General features: G+C 45.1%; 1 protein-coding gene across 2 annotated transcripts in view; it reads right to left on the bottom strand.

The window, feature by feature from the left end:
* Positions 1–24,755, bottom strand: part of adgrl1a (adhesion G protein-coupled receptor L1a) — an 86,430-nt gene that overhangs the window by 44,363 nt on the left and 17,312 nt on the right. For both annotated transcript variants that reach the window (XM_030090475.1, XM_030090476.1), the window contains exon 2: positions 5,756–5,939. In XM_030090475.1, coding sequence (XP_029946335.1) covers positions 5,756–5,825 — 70 coding nt within the window. In that variant the 5' untranslated portion in view covers positions 5,826–5,939. The remainder of the gene's footprint in view (positions 1–5,755; positions 5,940–24,755) is intronic.

Below are 24,755 nucleotides of genomic sequence, written 5' to 3'. Positions count from 1 at the left end.
CCCGCCACTGCATTAGACACTTAATTAACCTCCTTATACGCTAAGCCAAAGGCCTGATCGGGTGGACAGTCTGTATGTGTGTGTGTGTGTTTGTGTGCACTTTTTACCGCGCATGTTTATGAGCTCATCGATCTGTTTGCAGGTATAAGTAGCGAACCACATACAGTAGCAGAGTGTTTGGAGCGCTCCTGTACATCTCTATTAGAAATGGATTTGACTTTGAGACCCTGCTGGCTTCTTCCTACACACACGTCATCTCAATGAACATATGCAGCGTGTTTTCTCCTCACTTTGCATCTTTTTTTTTTCCCCGTTACCTTTCAGCATCCCTCCCTCGATCCCTCATCAAATTTTATCCACTCAAACCCTCTCATCTGCCATCACCACCGATCCTTAATGCGTTCATTCCCATTCTGTCCGTGTCTTTATTCCTTGTCTTGTTATAACCCTTAATCTCCCATTTCCCCCCTCTTCCTTATCCCTTCCATTCTTCTCCTTAACTACCTCTCGCCATTTTTCCAGATCCTCCACACAAATCTCTCTATCTCTGTGTTCCCCCTTCGCCCCCGTTCTGCTCTCCGTGCCCTCGGTTCACAGCTGTAAGCTTCTGCTGATATTTATCAATCTGCATGGGAAGCCAACGCATGGGAGGCGCTTGAGGTGAAAAAAACAAAAACACACAAACGCCCCTGCTTATGAAACACACACAAGGTCACAAAGCCTTAAAGTTACACCTGAGAGCAAAGAGGCAGCCGTCACACAGCGGCACAAACAGAAACACACAGCGATCCATTATGTAGGAGCTTGTTTGCGGCACACAAATCAATGTACACAAACTAACATGCCACTGCCCACACACAACTACAAGCAAACACAAACAAAATGGTCACAAACAGACATACAGTGACTCTGTAGATAAATAAATAAACAAACACAAAGGCGCAGCCTCTGTGTGTATGATGGCAGACGCACGAGTGGGGCGTGCGTCATCTTCAAAGGGCGGTCTGAAAGAACACGCCGCCACACTGCCCCGGCCTCTCCCACCCTTTTCCAGCCACCCCCAACTCCCAATATATGTTCAAAGGCCATCCATTAACCTTTCACTCACACAGGCTTGTCTGTGATCTACTGCTCTCAGCCAAGGGCTTTGAAGAGCACAGCAACCGCCAGCGCCGGGGAGGGCGAGGGATGGAGGGAGGCGGCAAATGAGAGATGAGAAAGATAGAAAGAGGCAAAGGAAAGAGAAAGAAATGACGACGTCAAGAGATCCGCGCCGTTAACAGATGGCGGGCAGAGGGTAAGGAAAGGCAAACACAGCAGCTGGGGCGGAGGCAGCGGGGTTAATCTTGAGGAGGGAGGCGGGATAGAAAGCGGGGTAAGGCAGTAGGCTGGGGAATGCCGAAAAAAAAGAGGGAGGGGAGCCAAAACGTGATCGAGGGAAAAGGCCATGGGACCACGGGGGCCACGAGCGAGACGGAGAGGAGGCGAGCTGGGGGAGGACATCGCAACGCAGAGGGAGAGAGCAGTAGCTGAGGTGTTGGGGGAGAGAAGGCAGAGAGACGGGATGAAAATGAGCAGCGAGCGCTCAGGGTGGGAGAAGTGAGAAGCACTGACTGCTGCTAATAAGATGGGGAGGCAACAATGGTTGGAAAACATACACAAGAGGCACGAACTGAGTCTTCACGGCGGTTCTTCATCGCAGAATCCAGATGATATGCAATATTCACAAGTCACTAGATTAGCAATTAGTGTCAGTGAGGCCGGGAGATTTCAGCTTTATGAAAGAAAAAAAAACCTATTCAAAGGTCATCTTTAGATTAAATGAGAGCGTTTACTTGTCTCAGTGAACACACAACCAGTCAGTTCTTTTAGGATCAGACATGTAACTTGACTGCAAAGTACTAAAAACATTTGCATTTAAATCCAGCAAAAAATCACTTGCCTGCGTGTAATTCTGAAATTTAACTAAAGCCTTCTGTGAAAGAGAGACGAGCTTTCGACGCTACAGTTGTACTGTACAGCTATATTTGGAGGAAAACAAGTCTACTCTTGAGATTAATTCCCATATGATTTCCGTGCTGTACTACAGCGAACCGTTCCTGATCATAATATACCAGGGACCATGTAGAAATAATTAGAAATAATAAATCAACACCGCTTTAACAGTAGTAGAAGGTAGAAGCGCAGAGAAGGAAATATGAGCCTGACAACCCTGTCTCCATGAAATTAAATTCATTTATTACTTAAGTGTTTCTTTTTTTTCCAATTACAGTGGTGTCAAATGTTTGTGAACAGTGCTACGTTCAGAGACAGAAGGTTTTCATGTTTATTTTTCAAATAAAGGATGCACAGCATTCATGAACCACACCGGAGTTGCTGCTACGGTGGTTTTCCAAGTCACAGCACAGTCATATTGAAAACTGCAGACTTCAGCTTCACATTTCTATGGGAGAGGCTGTGGTTTCGTGGTGTAGTTTTAAATTACCGTGGACTCTAAATGTCTAAACACACCAATAATGTGCTAGTTTATATTACACTTCTACTATTTTCTAGTTAGCTAAAAGGATTAAAAGCGATAACAACAGGAGACAAGGTAATTTAAAGGTTTATACTACTGGGTTCTGATTGCTGCTGATGAAGTCTGATTAATAAACTTCATGATTTCTTCACCTGTACCTCCACTTTTGAGATATGCCTGTTGCAAAAAAAAAGAAAGAAAAAGTAAAGCCATGGCTTTGCAAAATGCATATCATGGCAACACAATATGCTGCTCAGCGAATTATACAAGAACAAGAAGCTAAGTGTGTGTAGCGAGGTTAACGGGAACGCTGCTTTATTGCCTCCTCTCAAAATATTATTGCTGCGAGCCTGTCGGAGAATCAATTCTTATGAATTTGAGAGTAGTCGCAGCTTTGAAATTATAATTTTGATATTAAAGTATTGCAAAACTAAAAATATGCGTGTGCGAGTGTGTAAATTCAATATTGCATGTGGTGTTCTTGTGTGGCCGGCTTAGTGTTTAAAACCTCGGTCCTGAGCAGCAGACACAAAATAACTCTCGGCTCAGTGATCTTAAAAAGTATCTGGCTTGCAAAAGCGAACTGAAGACTTGATGTGGCCTTCACCGCTGCAATATACGAACTGAAATACTACACAGAGATCAGGCCTCATTTAGACACCCTGTCCCTTTTAAAGGGCCGCGGAGAGAATAAGCACCTTAAGAAGATGTGTAAAAACAGCCAGTTCTCCATCCTTAAGTAATACCTAGCATTCAGGGAGAAGGCACCGAGGGAAAAAAGCTAGAGAGACGGCGAGGAAGACGGATCAAAATGTCTGCGCGTGCACGAAAAGGACCAGGGGCCTTTCCACATGACTGATCTGAGAGTAAAGGCTTTAATACAGGGGAGATGAGAACAGACTCAACCAGTCAGCTGGCAGTTGCATCCTTGTATGACTGCCGTGCACACACACATGATCACACAAATGCTCAAACACGCACCCATCTGGACACGCGAGCACTCTCACGTCAACACAAAAGACTCGCACACTCGCGTCGCCATGCACTCTTAGATTTACTGTACAGAAAAAAAAAATATGCAGAATACACCTGCAAATTCACACACTGACAGACGCCGAAGACTGAAGGGAAATACAAATAGCCTTGTAACGATCTGGCCGCAACCACCGGTGCACAAAAATACAAACACACATGCACACACGCCGCCGCTGCCTGCTTTCGCTCTGCTAAATGAAAGTTCTGTGTCAGGGCTTCATCACATCCAGCACAGCTGCTTGCAATGCCTGCCACATTAAGCAAGCCTAATGGGCTTTCAGATCAACAGCACGGTGTATGAGGGGTGGTACATTCTCCAACGTTCTGTGGAATCAGCGGGACATTCTGTTTGTCAAGGTATGCAAGTCAGTCAGTCAAGGCGACAGAGGAGTTTTTTTTTATATTCCAATGTGATTATGTCCTTATTTGCTTAGGTTAGGATGAGTATTCACAGGTGAGGGTATGCTTTCGCTTCAAGCAGCCACTGCTTTTCACATCTAAATGGGACAAAAAAAAGAATCACACTGTGATTTAAAGGGATAAATATTCATCGTGTCAGACGGGCAAAGTGATTGAGATTTTTGGGGTAGCGCAGGGAAGGAGCGTGTGTACAAAGCTCATGCTGGTTAGGGACATTTGCACTAAAGAGCCGCTTCCAGGGAAGAGTAAACGTATGAGTGTTAAGGGTAAATATTAGATTGTGCAGCCGGAACCCAAGTGAGGCTAAAGCACGGCAGATTAGTTGGGACACCAAGGAGAAGCAAGGGTACACATTAGACGGTAACACGGCGTGTGATGATCATGCAGGTTTCCAAATGAGCCTTGATTAGTCGGAAAGAGACTGCAGTCACTCCTCACATCAAAACCCTGCCCCTGTGGTTTGAATTCTGCTTTTCTTGCTCTCGTCTCTTTATCTCTTCCGCTTCTCTGGTCATACTACAGTGGAGAGCGCGAGTTTTAGCCAAACATGCCTTGCCAAAAATATGTGCACCAAAACAGTGTGGGTGTGCAATGGGCATGTGTCGGTGTGGCGGTCTATTTGCCATCAGAAAAAAAAAAAAAACCCAACAAAAAATAGTTTTTATCAAGCCAAATGCTGCCCCTGTGTTTTGGGGATAAGGACAGATAATAGCCAATTGATTATTAATGTATTATTAATAGTTCCAAAGCACCAGGTTCCACACTTAGAAGGTTTGATTTAATACAAATACAAATAAACAGACACACACACACACACAGCATGTTGCCAGAGGCTACACACACTCCAAAAGTTCAATGTCGGAAAAGATGCAAATTAATATGGAAAAAAGCACCGACTCAGTTTAAAATTACATCTCCTCAGATGTAGCTTCCACTCAAGGCATTTTAAAGGAAATTCAAATCCAAGCACAGAAAATCATCTTTCTCATTCAGTTTCTTACACTCCTCCCACTCCATCACTCGGTCCTCCCCACGGTGAACACTTATCTCCTCCACTTCATCCTTTCCGTCCATCAAGCAGCGGCTCGTTGGCACAGAGCTGACTGAGAGCGTGCAGCAGATGGCGTGTCGCTGTCTGGACGGCAGGCCACTAGCATGACTCCCGATGGTTCCTCCCTCTCCCTCTTCGGCCTGTTGCCCGCAAACCGCCGCTCCTTCCTTCATATACATCCCCCTGCACATGCACCCTCCGGCGTCACCGCGGCCCAACCAGGTCACCTGCTGCCGGCCTCACGACGGCCAGCAGACACACACAAACATGAAATGAAATGTCTTATGGTACATGGCACATTCAAAGAGGTCACACATATGGCACCATTACATGCACGGATTCCCCCTCATTCTCTCGCCACGCTCCAACTACCATCAAGATGACAAGAAATTTTATTGACACCCTCACATGGGCTCTCCACCTCGCTCACACACACACTCTCTCTCTCTCTCTCTCCATCTCATGAGGAGACAGTTTGGTTAATCAAGCGCAGCCTTTCTAGCCTGGTCAGCAAGTCAATATACTCACAACCTCCGTCCCGCAGCTTCAGTATAAATGTTACATCCTTATTTGCAAATGCCCAGTGAACCCAGTGAGGAGAGAAATCAACAGGAGGTTGTGCGCATCACCATCGGCCGGCTCAGCAAGTGTGTGTACAATGTCGATGCAAACAAAAATACAGAGAAAATAACGTACTTCAAACTCATAAAAGTATTTAAGCAATTACATACCCTGAGAGGATGGGCCGATGCTGCTGAACGTCACGGCACAGGTGAAGACAATCCAGACGGCCAGAGCCATGTTTGCAGGGGGGGAGGGGGGAGGGTGAGGGATGGGGCTGGAGCTTGGGGGTGGTCAGCAGGCACAGGTGAGTGGGTGGCACTTCTTTAGCTCACACCCTCCCGGAGGGTGAACCTGCAGACACAGAAGGTTATAAATATATCACATCATGTCGTATATCATAGTAACTCAGCACTCGACTGAGTGAGCTTCACCGTGGCATAGTTAGCATGTTTACAGCAGAGCAGGGGGAGACCCCCCCCCCCACCCCCCTGTGGGGGGGCCAGGTAGCAGGATCAGACAGCAGATCTGAGGCCATTTTGTGCAGAATGGCATGGCAGCAGCTGTTGCCACCACCGGCTCATCACTCTGAATTGTTTGGTTGCTTGATTGAGTCGGACATGCTACATATGTCCATATGTTCTGGGGCTGTTAACAGAGCGAACAGTGCATGTGAAAAATACATGTCTTTTGAGAGTGTGTGTGTGTGTGTGTGTGTGTGTGTGTGTGTTTATGGGCACGTGTACAACCGGAGACAGTGAAAAGTGGTGACTCAGACAGCAGAGCTTTAGGGCATACACATCTCATTTGCCTAATGAAATAAATCACAATCTGAAACTTGAGCTGATTTTTTGACAGTAAAATCAGTTATAACGCTCAAGGGGCTGAAAGACAGAAACCAGTATGGATGGCGTGTTCAAGTTAAGTGCTCCTCCTGCTGGGCTCCCTAATGAAAACCACTAATTATGTGTATGTTTGAAGTGAGGCTGTGCAATTCAATTTCATCAAAACTCATCCATCCTCCTATATATCCCACTTTCTTTGCACCATTTATTTGTCATCCGTTTCCATACATCAATCTCCGTCAATCGCTTTTTTGCAATTCAGGATCGCCAGCTGCTAAAGCCACTCAGACCTGAGTGTAAGTGTCAATTTAAAGCCCCCAGTTTAACCTCACGTGCATCTTTTTGCTAGACTCGAACTCGCAACCTTCATGCTTTGAGGAGAGAGTGTACCATGCCCCACATGTTGCTTTTTTTTTCATTTTATTTTGGTTACCTGTTGCATGATACAAGATTACATGTCATGTAAGACACACACTCATACACACACAAAATCAATAGCACTATAAAGATCTTACTTACTGTAATCCAGCTAATCCACTTAACTACCACTTAAACTATCCGGCCACTCAACCTCAATGTATGTTGGTAATGGATAAACCTACAAACATGCAACAGGCTTAAAAATCGTTGCTAAGAGCCACAACTTGCACATAGGCCTATACAAAACTGCTTAAAATATAATAAACCTCAAGGAGGATGAAATAATCCAGTTGTTGATCAATCAGCGAGGAGAAAACGCATTTAACAAATAAAATATTTACACAAATATATTCAAGCCTAATCCTAATCTTTATTACAAACTTGAACCGGAACCCTGGACCAGACATTTGGGATTATACAAGTCTCTTCATTTTTCATTTATATAATCTTTTCATCCTTACAAATTTATTCAGCAGCAGACAGAACAACATGCTGGCGCGGCGGAGTCGACTTCTCCTGCTGGAGCACTTTAAGGAACTGGGTGGCTTCGCCCCCCCCCCCACCCCCTCTCTCTTCATCGCCGCTGATTTGGTTTCCCCTCAATCTCTGCAGCCCCTCCTGCTCGTGACCTTCTCTGATATTTAACCTCCTCCCCAGCGGCGATGCCGGCCTATAGCCGCGACCTGCCTGGGCGCCGCTGCGTGGATTAGCGCGTTGGATGTTGTGGAGAACAAGCAAGTCGGAATGAGAGGAGACGCTGACGACAAATAGCAAAGAGGGAGAGGGGATGAAAACAGAACAAAGTGCAAATCGCATCTGCGCTGCCGTTCTTCACGGTGTTTGTTTCCACGACATACGCGCAAGCCCTGCACTAATTCTGCCGGCGCTTTAATTTTAGTTTGTGTGCGGCCACCCTCCATGGCCGGCCGCTGAGAGGAAGGACACACTCAGAGGGAGGGCCGGAGAGAGGGAGAGAAAGCGCTGAAGAGCAGTAAACAAAAAGCAATAGACACGCAATGTGGTTGTGTAAAAAAAACACCCTCCCTGCTTGGTTCTCTCACAGCCTTTTCTCACCCCCCCCCCCCCCCCCCCCCCCCCATCTCACTTTATTATTAATGGTCAAAAAGTGATTCCGTTCTGTACAGTGGCGGGTTTTTTTTTTCTTCGTACCACATTGGTGGTTTTAATAAGAAAAATGTGTCTTCTCTCTTGTTTCTTTTGACAATCCTTCTGTCTGTGCTTTTCAACAATAGCTCTCCTGTGGTCTCAAAAGATGAGGAGGGCCCGGGAAAAGGAGCAGGGAGGGAGCGCAGGTTGTATATTGAGAGAGCAAAAAAAAAGTGCAGGGTGGATAAATTGATTTTATTTTTCAACAAAAAGAAAACTGTGGCATTACACAACATTCAATTTCGATGTGGAAGGAAGGCAAAACAGGAAGAATAAAGAAAGGAAGAATGAGTGAGAGGCTAAAGTGAAAGGAAAAAAAGACAAAGAGAGTTGTTATAACAACAGGCTGAGGTAAATAAGAAATGACAAAAGAGAGGCAAGCAGAGAAAGCATAATGCAGTCTGAATAACTAACAAACAATGAACAGAAGGAGCAAAGGAAGCAAGGAACAACAAATCTTAAGAAGGATGACTTTTTCTATAAGAAGAATAAATACAAGAAAAGGAGAGGTGGCTGCTGAAAATAGCCAAGTGAGAACAGCAAAGGAAGGGTGAAAAAAAAAAATCAGCAGGAAGAAAAAATGTTTCTTTTACTGTTTCTATGAGTCATTCTGCCTCTGGGCGGACGAAGGTTAGGAGTTTTTGGAGGGTGTAAGATGGGTGTCTTCGCCCTTCATGCTCTCCCTACTTGGACGATGTTACACGCCCGGGGCCAGAGGCTGACCTTTTGCACTGATCACATCCACCATTATTATCATCACTGTTTCTCTTCTAATAGAGCAGAACATCATATTCCTAAGAGACTGGGGCCTACAAAATAGAAGAATGAACGGCAATTTCACAGCACCGGTGGAAAGGTGAGGGGGGGGGGGGGGTGAGTGGGAAGAGGTGGGTGGTAGGAAGCCATCAGTAGTATCAACATAAAGACAAAAAAAATGGCGGCCGCGTGAGATGAGGAGCGCAGTTCTGCCATCTTGTTTTAAATGCTACACTGTTACTATTAATTTCCAGGCTGCCTTGATCCAAAGCAAATAACCTCATTATCCACTTCTATTGGATCATTACGATAATCACCATGATCATTAGGATCTGTTTGCTTTAGCAGACATGCTCATCAAGAGCCGGGTGTCACAAGGCCTTTTTTTTTTTAATATGGGGTGGGGGGGTACTGTTAAAGGCTGCGGGTGTGTATGGCAATAACACCCATTCATGTTAACCCCATCAATCAAATCACTTCTGAGGGGGAAGAAAGAGGCATTTAGGAACATTACCCCTTCAGAATCAAACGGCGAGAGAACAAAGAGTTTACGTCGACAGTTTCTGCAGTATAATTAGAAAAGCTGGTGCAACTCTCATGAGCCGCTACAGCTCTAGGCTTCCTCGCTCCTGTTTACCCCCATCAAGAGGGAGCTGATATCAAGGTGGGAGAGACGAGTATGATAAGTGTGAGTCGCCTCAGTGGATGTGTGTTTGTGTGTTTTGTGACTGGCCAACCCATGAACAGAAGGCTGGAGATTCACACCGCCGATCAGACTAACAGTGCAGATTTGAACGTAAAAACCCTTCAAAAGCTTGCCAAAAACGCTTTGTATCTATGAAGCATTTTGGACGCCGCTAACGTTCCAATTAGCATTTTTGTACATTGGAAAACGAGGTGTAGCTGTATGGACAAGTTAAAATCACGCGGGGCAATGAGGGGCAACGGGGGGATCGAGAAAACACAAACACAAATTTATCCAGTTGGGAAAACATTCATGATTGATTTAAAGGCCTGACAGTCATGAATTATGACGGTCAGATACTTCATGCAAAGAGAAGTCTTTGCATCTCGTGATGAAGCACCGGCGTTTCCCATGCTATTAGGATTGATGTTTATGCCTCAGATGCTTCAACAACAAATAGTTGTTTCAGCAGCAAAGCTCCTGCTATGAAGGAAATGATTGCCTCCTAGCAACCGACACAGTCGAGCGTGCAAATCTGAATAGCAATCACTCACTTACAAATCAGAAAGTGATGCAAAATGCCGCATTAAATATTTGTAATCAAGTAAAAGAAATCACTACAAATAGAAAAACCACTTAAATTGGAATAAATTGGAAATAACGACATATTGGGATTTGGGATCATGTCAGCGATGAGCTTTTTTTTCCCCCCCTCAAAGGGAAGAACTGTTGGGATCCTGTAAGGCCAGCGATGTGGTTATTATGGGAGAGGATGATGAGGCTGCTGAGAATGACAAAAACCCTATGCCTTGCCCAGGGGCCGCTAAGCAATTCTACGTCTGAGTCACTGGTGCTGAAGCTTTGTCACACTTGATACTCCTTTGTAGTCTGTTGGGTTAGGCAAGAGGGAGCAGTACAAAGAAGTGTAACAATAAATGAGGATGAGATGGAATTCATTAATTACTTCTTCACCTCTATAAAAGTAATCACTCAGCAAAGTGAATATAATTATCCTACTTTTCCTTTTAAAGTATAACAGACATACCATGAAATATCATTACCATCCGCAATCAAGCTTTGCTGAGTGGGAGGCTGTGTTTTCACTGTCAAGCCTGCCTCGCACAATGCTGAGATATGACTGTCAAATTTAATGATTTAATGATTATTCAAATTCACCAAAGTGAAGGCAATTTAGACTCGCTGGTTACTGTGCGACTGTCAAAATTGCCCATTAATGGAGTGCATGGAATCAGACCAATATGATGATAATAATAATACTAATAATAACAAAGAGTTTGCCTCAAAACCAGTGCTGAAAGTGACATCAGGGAAAATTCAAAACAAAAGACCGATATGCTATTAAAGATTTTAATCTCAAACGAGAATAAATCATTATCTCTGTGTAGAAAAAAAAAATATCATCCCACCTTGAATAAATCGTTGTCCTCCTAACCCTGACATTGTTTTCCTCCAGTTGGGCCGATCGCTAATCTCCCTAATCCTTTTTGGTGAGGCTATCACCAGCAAGGACAACATAATAGCATTGGATATTATTCCCTCACAACAACCTGATTCTATTACATTTGCATTGATGCTCGACGGCCCGCATGGTCTTGGCCGTAGTGAGAACTGATAGCCTGCTGTAACGTTAACACCAGGGCAGTTATTCAGGATGGATAATATTGTTAAGATAGAAGCGAACACACAAGCACATTCAGGTCAGATCATCCCAACACTTCCCCATTTACTGCGGTAGGTCAGTTAAGGCCGGAGTTGTGGTGTGGTAGTATCTCACTGGCTGCAGCAGCAGGGCTGTTTATATAATGACACCATTGTGCTGTCTGTGTGCAGATGGAACATCAGAGCTCTTGTAATGGCCTGTGTATTAGGGCCAATGTGTTTGATTACTGACTCAGGGAGAGCAGGGATATGCTGTGTAGTCAACAGGGAATAAGACTCCCTCCAAAAGAGCAACCCAGGGAAAAAAAAAAAAAAAAAAAAAAAAAAAAAAAAGACCTATTTGAAGAAACAGAAGGAAAAGAGGGAAGAGACAAAAAAACAGGGGGAGACTTTAATGGAAGTGTGCTTTAAGGGAATGCAAATGAGACAAGGGAATCTGCAGAGCTGCAGAACACAGCGGAGGGATATCAAACAGGGCGAGCGAGGCTGCCAACGAGGTAAAGGCAAAGGGAATGAGGAAGAGGAAAAGAGAAAGAGTCACTCTCACTTTATTCAATAGACACTCCTGTACAATTTTTTTTTTCCTGCCTCAGTATCTGCCCTTGGATGTAGTTCTCCACAAACCCCAACCCACACACCCCCACTCATCTCTAGAGTCTACACTTTGACTATTATTATTTCTGAAATAGTGGTATTCTTTAAAAAAAAAAAACAGAGAGAGAGAGAGAGAAAAAACCTGCCAGTAGGAGCGCAATATTCCTGAGTGAAAGCAACACATGCTAATCAGAGTGAATGAGTATCTGAAGGCGGCGGACTGTGTGTGGTAACAGTGCTGCATCTGTGAATGAGTGACAGAGATAGTCTGCCCCGAGCCAGGAAGCCAGTCAGTCTGTTCGTCAGCGGCGGCGCCACAAAGCAGCGAGAGCGCGCTCCCCGGCCGGGTCCTCAGCGTCTCCAGTGTGGCCCTGTGATTTATTGTGGCTGCGGAGAGCTTGTCACTGTTCATTATTACTGATGCAACAGGAGGCAATGCCACCGCCCATCAATGCTGGCCCTGTGATGCCCACCACAGCTGCCAGAGGAAGCGACCTTAGCGTCCACCTGTCTTCTCACACTCGCGAAGCAATCCCCGCTCTAACGAGCACTAATATCTTACAGGAACGACGCCTCTGACCCCATATCTTAAGCAATCGCTGCCCGGCAGAAACAATATATGACGGTTCGAGCTCACAGAAGACACTTTGCAATGCAAAATTACACAACCTCGTTATTATTTTATAAAAATTCACTCTGTCATTTTTATAATTGACTTGTGTTTTCTTGCACTCTTCCCTCGTTTCTCCTTTAGCAGCACAATCAGAAGGAGGATGGGCTCTAAATCCGTCAACCTGCGCCGTCGACGTTGTCAGGGGGGAGTTGCGTTGCAAATCAATGAAATGAGATGAATAATTCACTATGACTGTTAAAGTCCAAACAACAAGTGATAACCGCCCGCTCCAGCATTAATCTTATGAACCGCCGACAATGGATTATGATATAACACGGCGATGTTATGAAATTGCGCTCTCTGGTGAAGCACCGTCCCACCCTTTGCACCGAGCTGCTCACAGATGTCACTTGGCTGTGACTGGCAGGCTGCCACCCCGAGTGCCTGCGCACCGCCGGGCCCCGCTAGATCCATCTTCATTAAGGACAGAAACACTGCGAGTTGGTTGTGTGTGTTATTATCAGTGTCTATTAATCTGAAAGCTCCAGTAGGGCAACCCCCAGCTCACTGTAGCACCACAGTACACTACGACAGAGCACGCCCTGTGTTCATGCACGGTGCAGATGTGCGACACACAAACACACACATGCAGAGCCCCGTTCAGCTCCTCCCTATCCGGAGCTTTTTCCTCCAATAATGAGTGCAGCAACAGGCTTAAACAATTTGCAGATAATGTGTTCTCACTCCTAATTGGGAACGATAGACAATAATTACATGAGGAAAAAACTCATTTGTAATTGTTTAGATACCCTTAGGATTCAAACTGTAGCCGGCGCCTCCCGAACGCGAGCTGACAGCGAGGTACGCATGATGGTGGCGTGAAGAGTTCACACACATGTTCCACAGGCTGAACAGCCCACCGGGGCACCACATGTGATGTTGACCCAGTTTAGATCTGTGGCACAAAGTAGAGCAGGGATTCAGAACAAAATAGACAGTGACATTTAAAAATAGGCTGACATTCTTTTCATGTCATTGCTGTGACACATACAATGGAAGCATCCCGGTTTTTGTGTGGAAGGCAACCATCCCCTAATTATTCTGTTACATCTTTAACCTGCCACTTTAAAGACTCACACTTGTTACACCAAGCTTAGGGGGACGCAACTGAAAATTGATGTATAATTGATGATAATACTACATACTATTATGGTGCAATGCCTGTTAGAGTGCTTGAGTTTTTCATCTTAGCAGTAAGCTAATTAACTTTAAATTTGCTTTGTTAATTAGCTTCATTCACCGTCATTTATTTTGGGGAGGTGCAACATGTTGCAGTTGTGATATTGCAGCACGTGATTACCAAAACACTGTCATGCCAAATTACATTGCAGTTTTATGCCTTCGTGATGCTTCTGGTTTGCACTGTAAAGGCCAAATTAAAAATAAGATGTTTATATCTGGAATTCTGTCAACCACTGAAATTTCTCATGCAAACAGACATTGTTTTTCTCAATGCTCATATCAGACTGCTGTGTGTGTGTGTGTGCGTGCATGCGTATGTGTTGGAAACATACATACTGACTGGAAGTGACTGGGAGAGAGACAGGAAGTGACTGACAGCCATGCTTTAGAATTGGGGCATGTCAGCCAGGCCTGCTGTGTCAGAATCTCCTGATGCCCACTCTGCACATCTTCAAGCTGGATAACCTTGGCAGGCAGATTGGGGTCACTACTATCAAATTAGATACATCTCACACACACACACAGCAGGCAGACACAAACACACACACACTGCATTGACTGCAATACAGTGTAAGATTTGCTTTTACCTGAACCTGGTACTTGCTTAACCCGAACCATGACCTTAACCTATGCGGTTCAAGAATTCTGCCCTCAGAAAAAGGAGAAATTCCCAGTTTGAGTCTGTAAAAAGATTTAAGTTGCAACAAGAGTAATAAAATTCATGTCCACACACATGTTTATAGTTGTGAAGAAATAACTTGAAATAAAGGCACATACACACAAACGCCAGAATTTTTACAGATCCAAACTTAATACTGAGAACAACTGATTTAATAATTTATGGCTGTAATGTGAAACAACTGAATCAGTGACAGAGAAAATGCTTCAATTTGTTGAGAAATAAAAGAAGTGGGAAAGGTGAAATTGAATTTTTTTTCTTTTCTATTTCACTTTGGGTCACCCAAAAAAAATCAAACATGCAAAAATGCACACAACAGTGGCCTGAGGTCCCAGAGAAGGCATTAGTGGTGGTGGTCTGATCATCAAGGGGCCTGCGAGTGTAACACTACACAGCCCAGAGCTCGGGACTTTACTCAGTGGGGCCGCGGCACATGCTGTATTCCGCCATCTTATTACCAACAATGCAGTGCTGGAAACGTTTTGCCGGGATTCACACCAGGTGAACACCCATTAGTGCATGAAGAGGGCCCAGAGGGGCTAAGCCAACCAGCTTCCTGACTTACACTCACAGGCTGCAGCTCGGTAAGCACACACACAGGTGCACCCAGAAGAAACACAGCTGCAAACACTTCCAGCGATTCGTTGCAAGACAGTTGCATATTTGTCGCTTGTGATGTACAGCGGAGTGACTGTGAATTACACCTTGAAAGATATATTCAAATGTCCGACCAGATAGGTCCAGTTCTGCTACATTTCACAGTCTTTTTCTTTCTTTTCGAATACTAATGCTTCCCCTCATTTCCTCTGGTCCCTGGAGGCATAAGTACATCAGTTCATCGACACATTTCGTTCTGGTTGGCGGTCTCTCCGGAGCCTTCTGTTTCATGCGACCTTTCTCCCTCTTCGTTCCACAAGTCTCGCGCGTCTGGTCACTCTGAATCACTTTCTCCGTCTGCTTTTGTTCGGCTAAAAAGGTTTGGCAGAGAAAGGGAACCGAGCGCATAAAAGGAGATGAATCAACAGACATCTCATGGCGCCCGCTGCTGCTATCCAAGTGAAGGATAGTACTGTTTGTACTCATCCACCTTATCACCCCTCCCCCCTCCACATATCTCTGCTCGAGCTCACGTCTCCGTCCCTCCACACCCCCACTACCCCCGTTTTGTACTTGCATGCTCCTTCCATCTCTCTGCAGTTCTCATTCTATTCTCCAATCTTATCATCATATTCCAGTTTTGCTTCATTCCCATCAATAATGAAAGAGTTTTTTTGACTGGGTGAAAATAAATAGCTGTCAACCAATCAAGGAGGAAGTTACATTCCTTACAGCAGCTGCTTCTGCCAATGGGTGAGACGCTATGGTGGCTCTCATGAATTGAGGAGTGGGTTTAGGCTCTGATCCCATTGAAAGAAAAAGTAAATTATTCAGATGGCACTCACTTTTGCTTCAAATTCCCTTTAAAGCAGTCTTGTTTTAGCTCTGTGGGGAGGACTGATACATCGAAGAAAGCAAATTTTTTTGCCACTTTCTTTCTTCTTCACAGAATTAAAATGCAAAAGAGGCATTCAGTGACAGCACCGCTCAGTCATAAACTGAAGCAGATAACTAAATACATGCAAATGAGTTGATTAGCTAAATATGCAAATCAATTCATTATTTGTAGATAGCATTTCATATGTTAATTGGAATAGTAGCTCACCCTTGATACATTATATATATTATACATTGTGTTGGGAATAATCTACTGTAATGGGTAAAGATAAAAAGATAAAGATAACAATTAGCCCCCTCCGTACGTCTCTCTCGGTCCCATTGATCTGACATATGGCACTGACCCAAGCTTCAAATGAAAGAAATCTCTTTTAACATTCACAAAGCTGAACAGTGCCTCTCCGAATATCTACGTCAAAGCTAAATGCTGGCTCGGCACTCAGAGATGATGGGTGTGGGGGGAGCGCCGCTCGGCTCCAAGCTCTGTAGGCTTTGCTTTCAATTCTCCCTCTTTCACTGTCTCGCTTCCCCACTGTCTCTTGGCCCCCTGACCTGTGCAGGTCTCACGTTCCTGACTCTTCTCTTGGCAAGCAGTCGATCGATAGATGGATCTGACTTTACCCTGACTCAATAACCTTTCATGCACATCCTCTTCCTCTCAGGAGTGGGTGTGCATGCGCGGATTTGAGTGTGTTAACGCCGGTGGAGGAAGGCTGCGGGTCTGCATGCGCAAAGTTAGTGCTTGCAAGGCATGGTTTTGGGGTGTTTTGGCAGAGCTGCTGATGTGTGTGTCTGTGTCTGCCAGCTTCAGTCTCTCACCCCAGGGCCTTGAAGTCACGGCAGTGAGAAAACAGATTGATTTCTCCCCTCCCACGCACAAACAATTAACTACACAGCGCTCAATTAGACACACGCTGAAGACGCCTCCAGACAAGCCTTTGCCTTGACCTGGGATCTGTTCCCCGCAAGCCAACCTATAGTACCTCATCGCGCCAACAACACATAAAAGGTGTTGAAAGTAGTGGGAGCCAGTGAGGCGATATTAGGAAGGTGTTTATGTGTTTTGCTCAGGCAAAATTAGCTCGTATGTCGTTTGTTGCATCTTCCGTAGATTAGGTGTCCCAGCACAAAATGAGCAAAGATTATCTTTAATGATGTCAACGGTGTGCCGTTTCATTATCACCGGTGTTCACACACCGCTCCACAGTTTGAGCTGCGAGCTGAGTAAGCGGAGCCGCGATGCTAATTTAAAGGCAGGGGAATTCCAGCAGAGCGTGGCGCTCGGAGTATCAGTCACCCCGTGTCCACCTTGGAGACCCATATCCACGTAGCACATGTTGATCATCCAGTAAAGGACAAACAAGGTTGTCATCCCTCTGTCAGCTTTCTGTCGCTTTTCATTTCTCCATGTGAAACACTCCAGTGAGCATGTCTGTCTCTGTATCTCTCTTCCTTTCGGAGAGCGAAGACATTTTTCAGGATTTCAGCTGTGTCCTCCTACTGCTTCGGAAAAACAAGCTCAATTTGTTGGCTTCCTCAAAAAAAGATGAGTATTGTCTGTCAATTCGAGGCGAAGTAAACCAAATCTGTAATTTTCAAGCATGATGATTAATTGATGTACTAATCTATATGTTTCAGCTTTCACCTTTTTATTGTTGTTGAAAACAAATTGCTAGATTCCACTCTCATGGGTGCCAAACATTCCAGACTCTGCGACAAATACACCAAATAAAAAAATGTGCAAATAGACACAAATTAAAACAAGTTTTTCTTATTAAATGTTGGAAAAATGGGACAATCACCACATTAAAACTGAGACAATTATTTCCACAGATGCTGGCGTTGATGTTAATTGTGATCCACTGCCACGCGGCTAAGTCATTCCAGGCTTTAAGTGTGTCATTCATAACGCAAGCTGAGGGAGATAATAGAATTACAGAGCGCGTGTCTGCGTGCACGCATGTGTTTATGAGCGCCAGTGTGAATGCCTTTATGTGTTTATGACAGTGAAAGCAAATGAAATACAGAAAGAAAGGCGCAGAATACTGAGGGTACAAGCTCCAGTGAGAGTCAACATTTCTAATTATCTCACTGTCACGTCTGGAGGCTAAGAAGATAACACCTGAAGTCACCAGGGTGGCGGAGCGAGCATACGCACAGCCGGGATACAAATACTCGCACACAAGCTCATATACCTTGAACCACCTGCACCTCCATGCTGGGCCCTCAGATTTGTCTCTCTCTGCATGACTGCCTCCACCTCTCACTCTGTTTCTACCTTTCTCTATTTTTTATCCTATTTTGCACTCTCTCTCTCTCTCTGTTTGAAGTATGTGAAGTCCAGCTTTTGAGCCCTCACCTGTTTACCCACACACACACTCACGTCAAGACGCCGCACCAGACGCGTCCCTGCTCTCCTTACATGCCTACAAAGCCGGCGATATATTGCACATTTCCATTGATGTTTATCCCCGTCGTGCCTACCGAACGGGGCTCACGGACTGTGTTTGATATTAAATCCCATGCTGAGGGGGTGAGATGGTTCCTCCTCTGATCAGATAAGCACCAGAGGGAATGAGGATGGATTTAAATTATAATCACAACAGTTCACAACCCAACCCCCCATCTGGACGCAACTGCACATAACAAAAGATGGATTTGTGTTAACCTGGAGGGGAGATCACCCTGGTGCCATTTTTCCATATAATCTGAGACTTCACATGGCATTACTACAACTTGCTACATCCTAACATTTGCTTCAGGGCTAATGAAATATTCCCAGGACTGAGCGTTACAGTAAATCTTTGATGGTGTGAAGCGTTTTTTAAGGTAGACTCTCACTGAAACTTGCTCTTGTTAGTCCATCCCGTTTCCCCTCTGATGCCCTGGAGAGGGGGTTTCCGCAGTGACAGCCACTTTCTCATTACAGCCGTCTTTCTGTCACCCAGCAATGTACCATCCCGCTGGCTCGCTAACCTCAAGTGGTGTGAAAACTGGGAAGGGATTCACTATATAGGTCTGGGTCGGAGTGACTCACCGGGTGCTCAGGCGTGGGCTTGCACTCTTTGAGAATGTTTAACATGATAGAGGCATTCAAACAGAGAATCTTGAAATATTAATCACGTTAGAATTAACAGATCTGTCAATCACTCCAGATACAGTGCGCTGTCCCTGTGCCCGAACGGCATGACAGCACATGTCACTGTCATCATCTACAAAGCGTAAATCCAAGACAGAGATGTCAGATATTTCTACAACGTCTACAGTCCATAAAACAATGAAAGGTTTTACTGTAGTGGCAACAATACGCTGGTAGTTTAGCTCTACCAGCTGGCTTTGCACACACATACTGTAGGTTCAGGGCGATTCATGGTATTTACCCCTCCCAGCACTGCTTCTAAGTAACTCAGATCTCTTTTGTTGTGATTGGCTCTCATTGGATCCAAGCCCAAACTCTGCAGACTGAATAACTGGCTCAGTGCTTCTCTGGATGCCTGGATGTTAATCCAGTCCACCTGCACTGCCCAGAAAGAAAGACACACACATACACACACACTGAATGTACATATGCACTAATACAACTAGGCATGCACAAAGTGACATTCAATTAAACATGCCCATTCATAAAAATAAGTCATTTAACTGCCAACCACTACACCTTCCTCCTTTCAATCTGTCTTTACTTTTTATATGTCTTGTCAATTGATTTTAAAGCGCTCCTTTTTGAAGATTATGGCCCTTTAAAATCTAAGTGCCCTTGTTTAACTTAGCTTAAACGACTCTCCGTCTTTGCTTCGCGGGTTAGGCCCCATTTCAAGATTTCTGAGCACTGTCCTGGGAGACATAAAGAGTATGAGAAAGCAAGGGCATTCAGAGAGAGGAAGAGAGAGCAAAGGGAGAGACAGTGAGAAAAAAGCCTGCTGTGCCATGTGTCCATCTCCGAGCGTACTGAGGCTTTTACGCATGTATCTACTTACGCTCACTATCTCTATTTGGCTACATGAAGCAGTCATCAACCCTTAAGTGCAGGTATTCTCTTTTAAATACAGTACAAATTGACGTTTCGCGTCTACTTGAGCCTTGAGAGGCACTCCTGAAGCCTCCCTAACTGGGGAATGAAACCAGAGCTCTCCTCTGTTCCCTCCTTTTCCTGAGTTCCCAAAGGACTGCCTGCAGCCCGCCTCACTAAAGACGCCCCTGGTACACTCGGTCGCACCAAACACGGTTCCAAGAGGACGGCTGGCTGCAGGCTTTCTGCAGTGTCCATCCACACCACGAGGCCGCCAATCCCACTTCTCCAGTCTCTGAGCTGCACTTTCCACACTGTGGCATTATTGTTGTTGTTATTTATTCCAGCCCCTTCACAAAATCCTCATCAAAAATTCTCCCCTCTGTTGTTTCAATATCTTCTGTTTTCTCTATGCACTTTTCTGTTGTATCGGCAGTCTGAGCAAACACTTGCATCTGCAGCCTTTTCCCTCCAGAAGTGTGAGGGAGAAAAGCTCAACCCTCTCATAAGCCTAAAGGAAACAGAGGCACAGCATTTGGCAGTGGGACAGACCCCCTGCTGCACCTGTGCCCGCTCAGGCAGATCAGTATTTAGTCGAGCCCGGCTGCCGCCCTCGGGACAATGAGAGGGGATAGAAGGATGGACCGAGGATTGGAGAGGAAGACTTGGACACCATTCACCATCCTCTGTGCCAGCGTTACAGGTCGAGTGGACCAAATGTCTACTCACTGGCACTAACACACAGCTGTTTGGTGATCTGCCTTTGGGCCAGCCCCACACAAACATACAACCATGAATGTGAAGAGGGACACATTGAACATCTTGTCCAACACCGCCAATGCATTTCTTTCTCCCTTGACTATCAAAGAAGAAAGCCTGAAAAGGAGCATGTACACGGAGAAATGCTACAGAAATTATAGTCATGTTTATCTGTTATCTGAAATGACAGCAAATTCTAAGTAAATGACAATAGGGCTTTTTCTTCCCCTTACATCACCTTACTTTGCAATTCTGCACTTGTTTGATGTGTCCCTCAATCTTACCCCAGGGTTGTGATTACAACAGAGAAAGCGTGAAAATTCAGACAATGTCTGTCCTCGTAGTGACAAACACTCCCTCACCTCTAACCCATCGCTCTATATCTTTAAGAAAGCTGAGGATCACACCTGTTCCCTCTTTATGCGTGGATGTGGGATTCACGATGAAGGGAATAGCACTGAATGTGTTATCTGCTTAGGAGCTGTGACACTGTGTTTCTATGGTAACACTCCACCCGGTGTTACAGTCATTTCGATGTCTTTTCTTTCACTGCCAGTTATTCTCCAAAACAGTCTAGGTCTTGGGCAAAAAAAAAAAAAAAAAAAGGGCCGATAGAAGTGGTCTGTGAAAAAATAAGCCAAAAAAGAGGCTAAACCCTCCCACGAAGCCCATTTTTTTTATTAGCATGTATTTTTCCCAAATGTTCCACTTCTCTACTGAAGTTATTGAGGCTAATATTAATAATTTGAGGACGTTCATGTGCTACCCAATACCCACATTTAGAAGTCATTATTCACAAAGGGAGATTTAATTCATGATTCCATTCAGCTATTGACTAAGAGCTATGTTTACCTAATTATGCACAAAATAGACATTTATCAGAGTGGCATTGTTTGCGCCTATGTGTCCTCCTGAATAAATGAACATAAAAGCCTGTGGTGAGACACTAACCCCCCTCCCCGAGGAGCCTGGTGTCCTACAGGGATGTCGATTTACCTGGTGACAAACTGTTATTCTGATCGATATGGTCCACCATTGATCATTCGCTGATGATCAATGTTCCCCAATTGTCTGTATCATCATTGCAATGAGTGGCATTATATATATATATATATATATATATATATATATATATATATATATATATGTTTGTGTGTGTGTGTATATATATAATACTCTCACACCTTTGGATTTTGCACTCACACGAGCTGTATGTTCTCTCCAACATGGAGGGAGCTCAACACCTAAAGTGTAATTTACCTAATGAGATCACGATGTGCAAAAATATACACACAAGCATTTGTGTGTGTGTGTGTGTGTGTGTGTGTGTGTGTGTGTGTGTGTGTTCTCATATTTCTATCCTTGTTGGGGCCAAATGTCCCCACAAGGATAGCAAAACGTGGAACGACGTGCCTTGTGGGGACCTTTTTCCGGTCCTAAGTAGGAGAAACAGTGTTTTCCTGACCATGTTGTTGTTACTGAAAAAAGTAAAAGTGCAAAAACATTTCTTTAGGGTTAGGCTTTGTTGTGGTGTGGGTTAGGGTTAGGGTAAGGGTCAGGGTTAGGGGCTAGACATGAATGGGAGTCAATGGACGGTCCCCACAACGATAGAAATACAAGACTGCGCGTGTGTGTGTGTGTGTGTGTGTGTGTGTGTGTGTGTGTGTATACGCACCTGTCTAATTACACAAAAGGCAGAAATTGTGGTGTGAAGTCTGTGGAAGAATGATAAAGCCAACTTCAGCTCACACAAGGGAGAAAGAAAGGAGAGGTTAGAGACTGTACACTCGCCATATCACTCTCCTTCATTCCCCCAGGCTCAGAGGCTTTGCAAGAGAGAGAGAGAGAGAGAGAGACGAAGGAAAGAGTGTGAGTGGTGAATGAGAGTCAGAAATGAGAGACTGACCAATCTCTGAGGCTACGAAGGGCTGGGGGGAATGGAGGTGCAGTCCAAAGGCAACGCCGGTGGAAACAACCACCATACCAGCTCCTTTTCTTCCCTTTTCTTTTTATTTCCGAAGTACTACAAACACGGATAGCCAGACATACCGGTGATGTAAATCAGACAGTAATGGAGACATGAGGAGAAAAGACTAGAGAGACAGCAGCACAGAGGGGAGCCTGATGGGAAAAGACAAAGAGGAGGGAGGGAGGGAGGGCGAGGATGGAGATTGAGCACATAAAAGAGTTGTAATTCGGCTAACGAAACAGCAGAGTGACAGATAGTAGAAAATGAGTATGTTGAAGGGAGGAGTAAATGACTGGCCAGAGAACATTCTGGTGTGTCGGAAAAAGCTGAAGGAAAAACTGAGCAGAGATGAAAATGGAAGAAGGTCAGAGATACAATGCAGCAGGAGAAAAAGAAAAGATAGTGAGAATAGTGTGTGAATGAAAAAAAAAAGCCTCTGGGCTTAAGAGGAAATTCAAAATGACATAACCAGAGGGAAAGAAAAAAAATGGCAGTATGAAGTGAAAGAAGAGCTGATGAAGATGGAAGAAGACCTCGGCGTGGAGCGTGGTCCTTAATCAAAATGTTTTTTAATTAATTTTTCAATTTATGCACTGCTCGTTACCTTTGGCACACACAAGAGATGACATTGCAGTGGTACAGGAGTCATTAATATAATGATGACAGATTGGCGCTCTTGTGGGACTGCCTCTGCTCCGTGACAGCTGGGTCCTCCAAACAGCGTCACCTGACTGGCATGACATCACCTAACCTCATTCAATCCGGCGGCTCGCGGTTCAGGGAACACGACCATTACGGCGCAGCCACGGCGCGCCGGCTTGGCTCCGAGAAGAAGGGCGATGACACCGACAGAGCGGCCGCACTTTTCCCACTCCCCGCCTCACTCCTTCCTTTTCATCATTCAAACAAGGACGAGGACCAAGCAAAACAGCTGAAGGAGTGAAATCCTGCCAACCTTCCCACAACAGCTGCCTGAGGTGTACTCGTGTCATGGCGTCATACTGTATACTGCCTCACAGTCAATCAATCACTTGGGGAGTTGAGCACATGCATACAAATTCACATACACGTCCACATACCGCACACACCCTGCCGGAGCCTCACTTTCTTATACGCTGTTGTCATGGCAACCCTATTAAGGGAGGACAGTCAGGCTGCAACTCTTGTGAAATCTCTCCTCCACCTCTCTGTTGTTCTTTAACACACAGACGCACACTTTCCTTTTTCTTTCACTGCCAGCCATTTCTATTTGTCTCCCTCCATTACATCTTCCTCGCCCGCTGTCCATCTCCCGCTCTTCTGACGTCACCTCTGGCACACCTCTCTGCCCGCTCCTCTCCATTATCGCGTTACCTTTTAATGGGCTCACCTCCCACGTCTCAGGCACAAATAAATATGTCACCTAACTTTTCAAACCATGTTTATACCTCACTTTGTTGGGTCAGTGTGCATATGGGCTGCCGACACTTGTGTCTGTTGGTCCTCCATGCCTCGCTCTCCTTCACCCGTTCCCCCTCTTAGAGACACAGAATACGTCTGTGATTGAGGCACCACCTTTCTTCTTGTGCCCTCTCCAATTAAAGGGGAGATTTACAGGGGGAATCAGTCAGAGGGCAGACCTGGAGGACAGCTTTAATAAGGGCTCTCTGCAGCACTGCTCTCTTTTTCATGCTCTCTAGCCTTCTCTCTTAGGAAGATGGCTTGCCATTTAGCAGTTGCAAGGACAGGAGACAGGAGAAACAGGTTACATGATAACCCCTCCCTGACAGGGACATTAAAAAGCCAGCCAGCCAACAATGAGCAATCCCAATTTGTGTGTACCACATTACTGCTAAAATGATCGCATAAAAGCAGTGTCTTGAATTCAGCTGCTGAGCTGCATATTATTCAGGCTCATGCTCTGAGACTCAGCTGCCACATTAGTTCCAGCAGCCATCCTATCCATCTTGTAGTTCGCTAACAGTTGGTGGGCCCACTGTGTAGCTTCACAACGTCATGATATTGATGGCTTTACAAATAAGAGGAGCGATTGTTTAAAAACCGCAGCAGTTCAGAAGCGATTGCAAGAGAAAAGCTACATCCCCCAATGTCTTTGCACTTATCGCTGTTAGTGCTTGTCCCTATGGGCCACCTGTTTGCCACAAGCCAAAGCATCGAGCCTTAACCCTCGCCGATTCTGATCCACTCCAGCCCACTTGATGAGCTAGATAACACAGTGTGGTGGAGAGCACACACAAGATGCCCCCCAGAGAAATAAT

The sequence above is a fragment of the Salarias fasciatus genome, chromosome 4 (genome assembly GCF_902148845.1).
Source record: "Salarias fasciatus chromosome 4, fSalaFa1.1, whole genome shotgun sequence".
Taxonomy (NCBI): Eukaryota; Metazoa; Chordata; class Actinopteri; order Blenniiformes; family Blenniidae; genus Salarias; species Salarias fasciatus.
The sequence above is the reverse complement of the archived record's forward strand: the minus strand, read 5'-3'. Positions and strand labels throughout refer to the sequence as shown.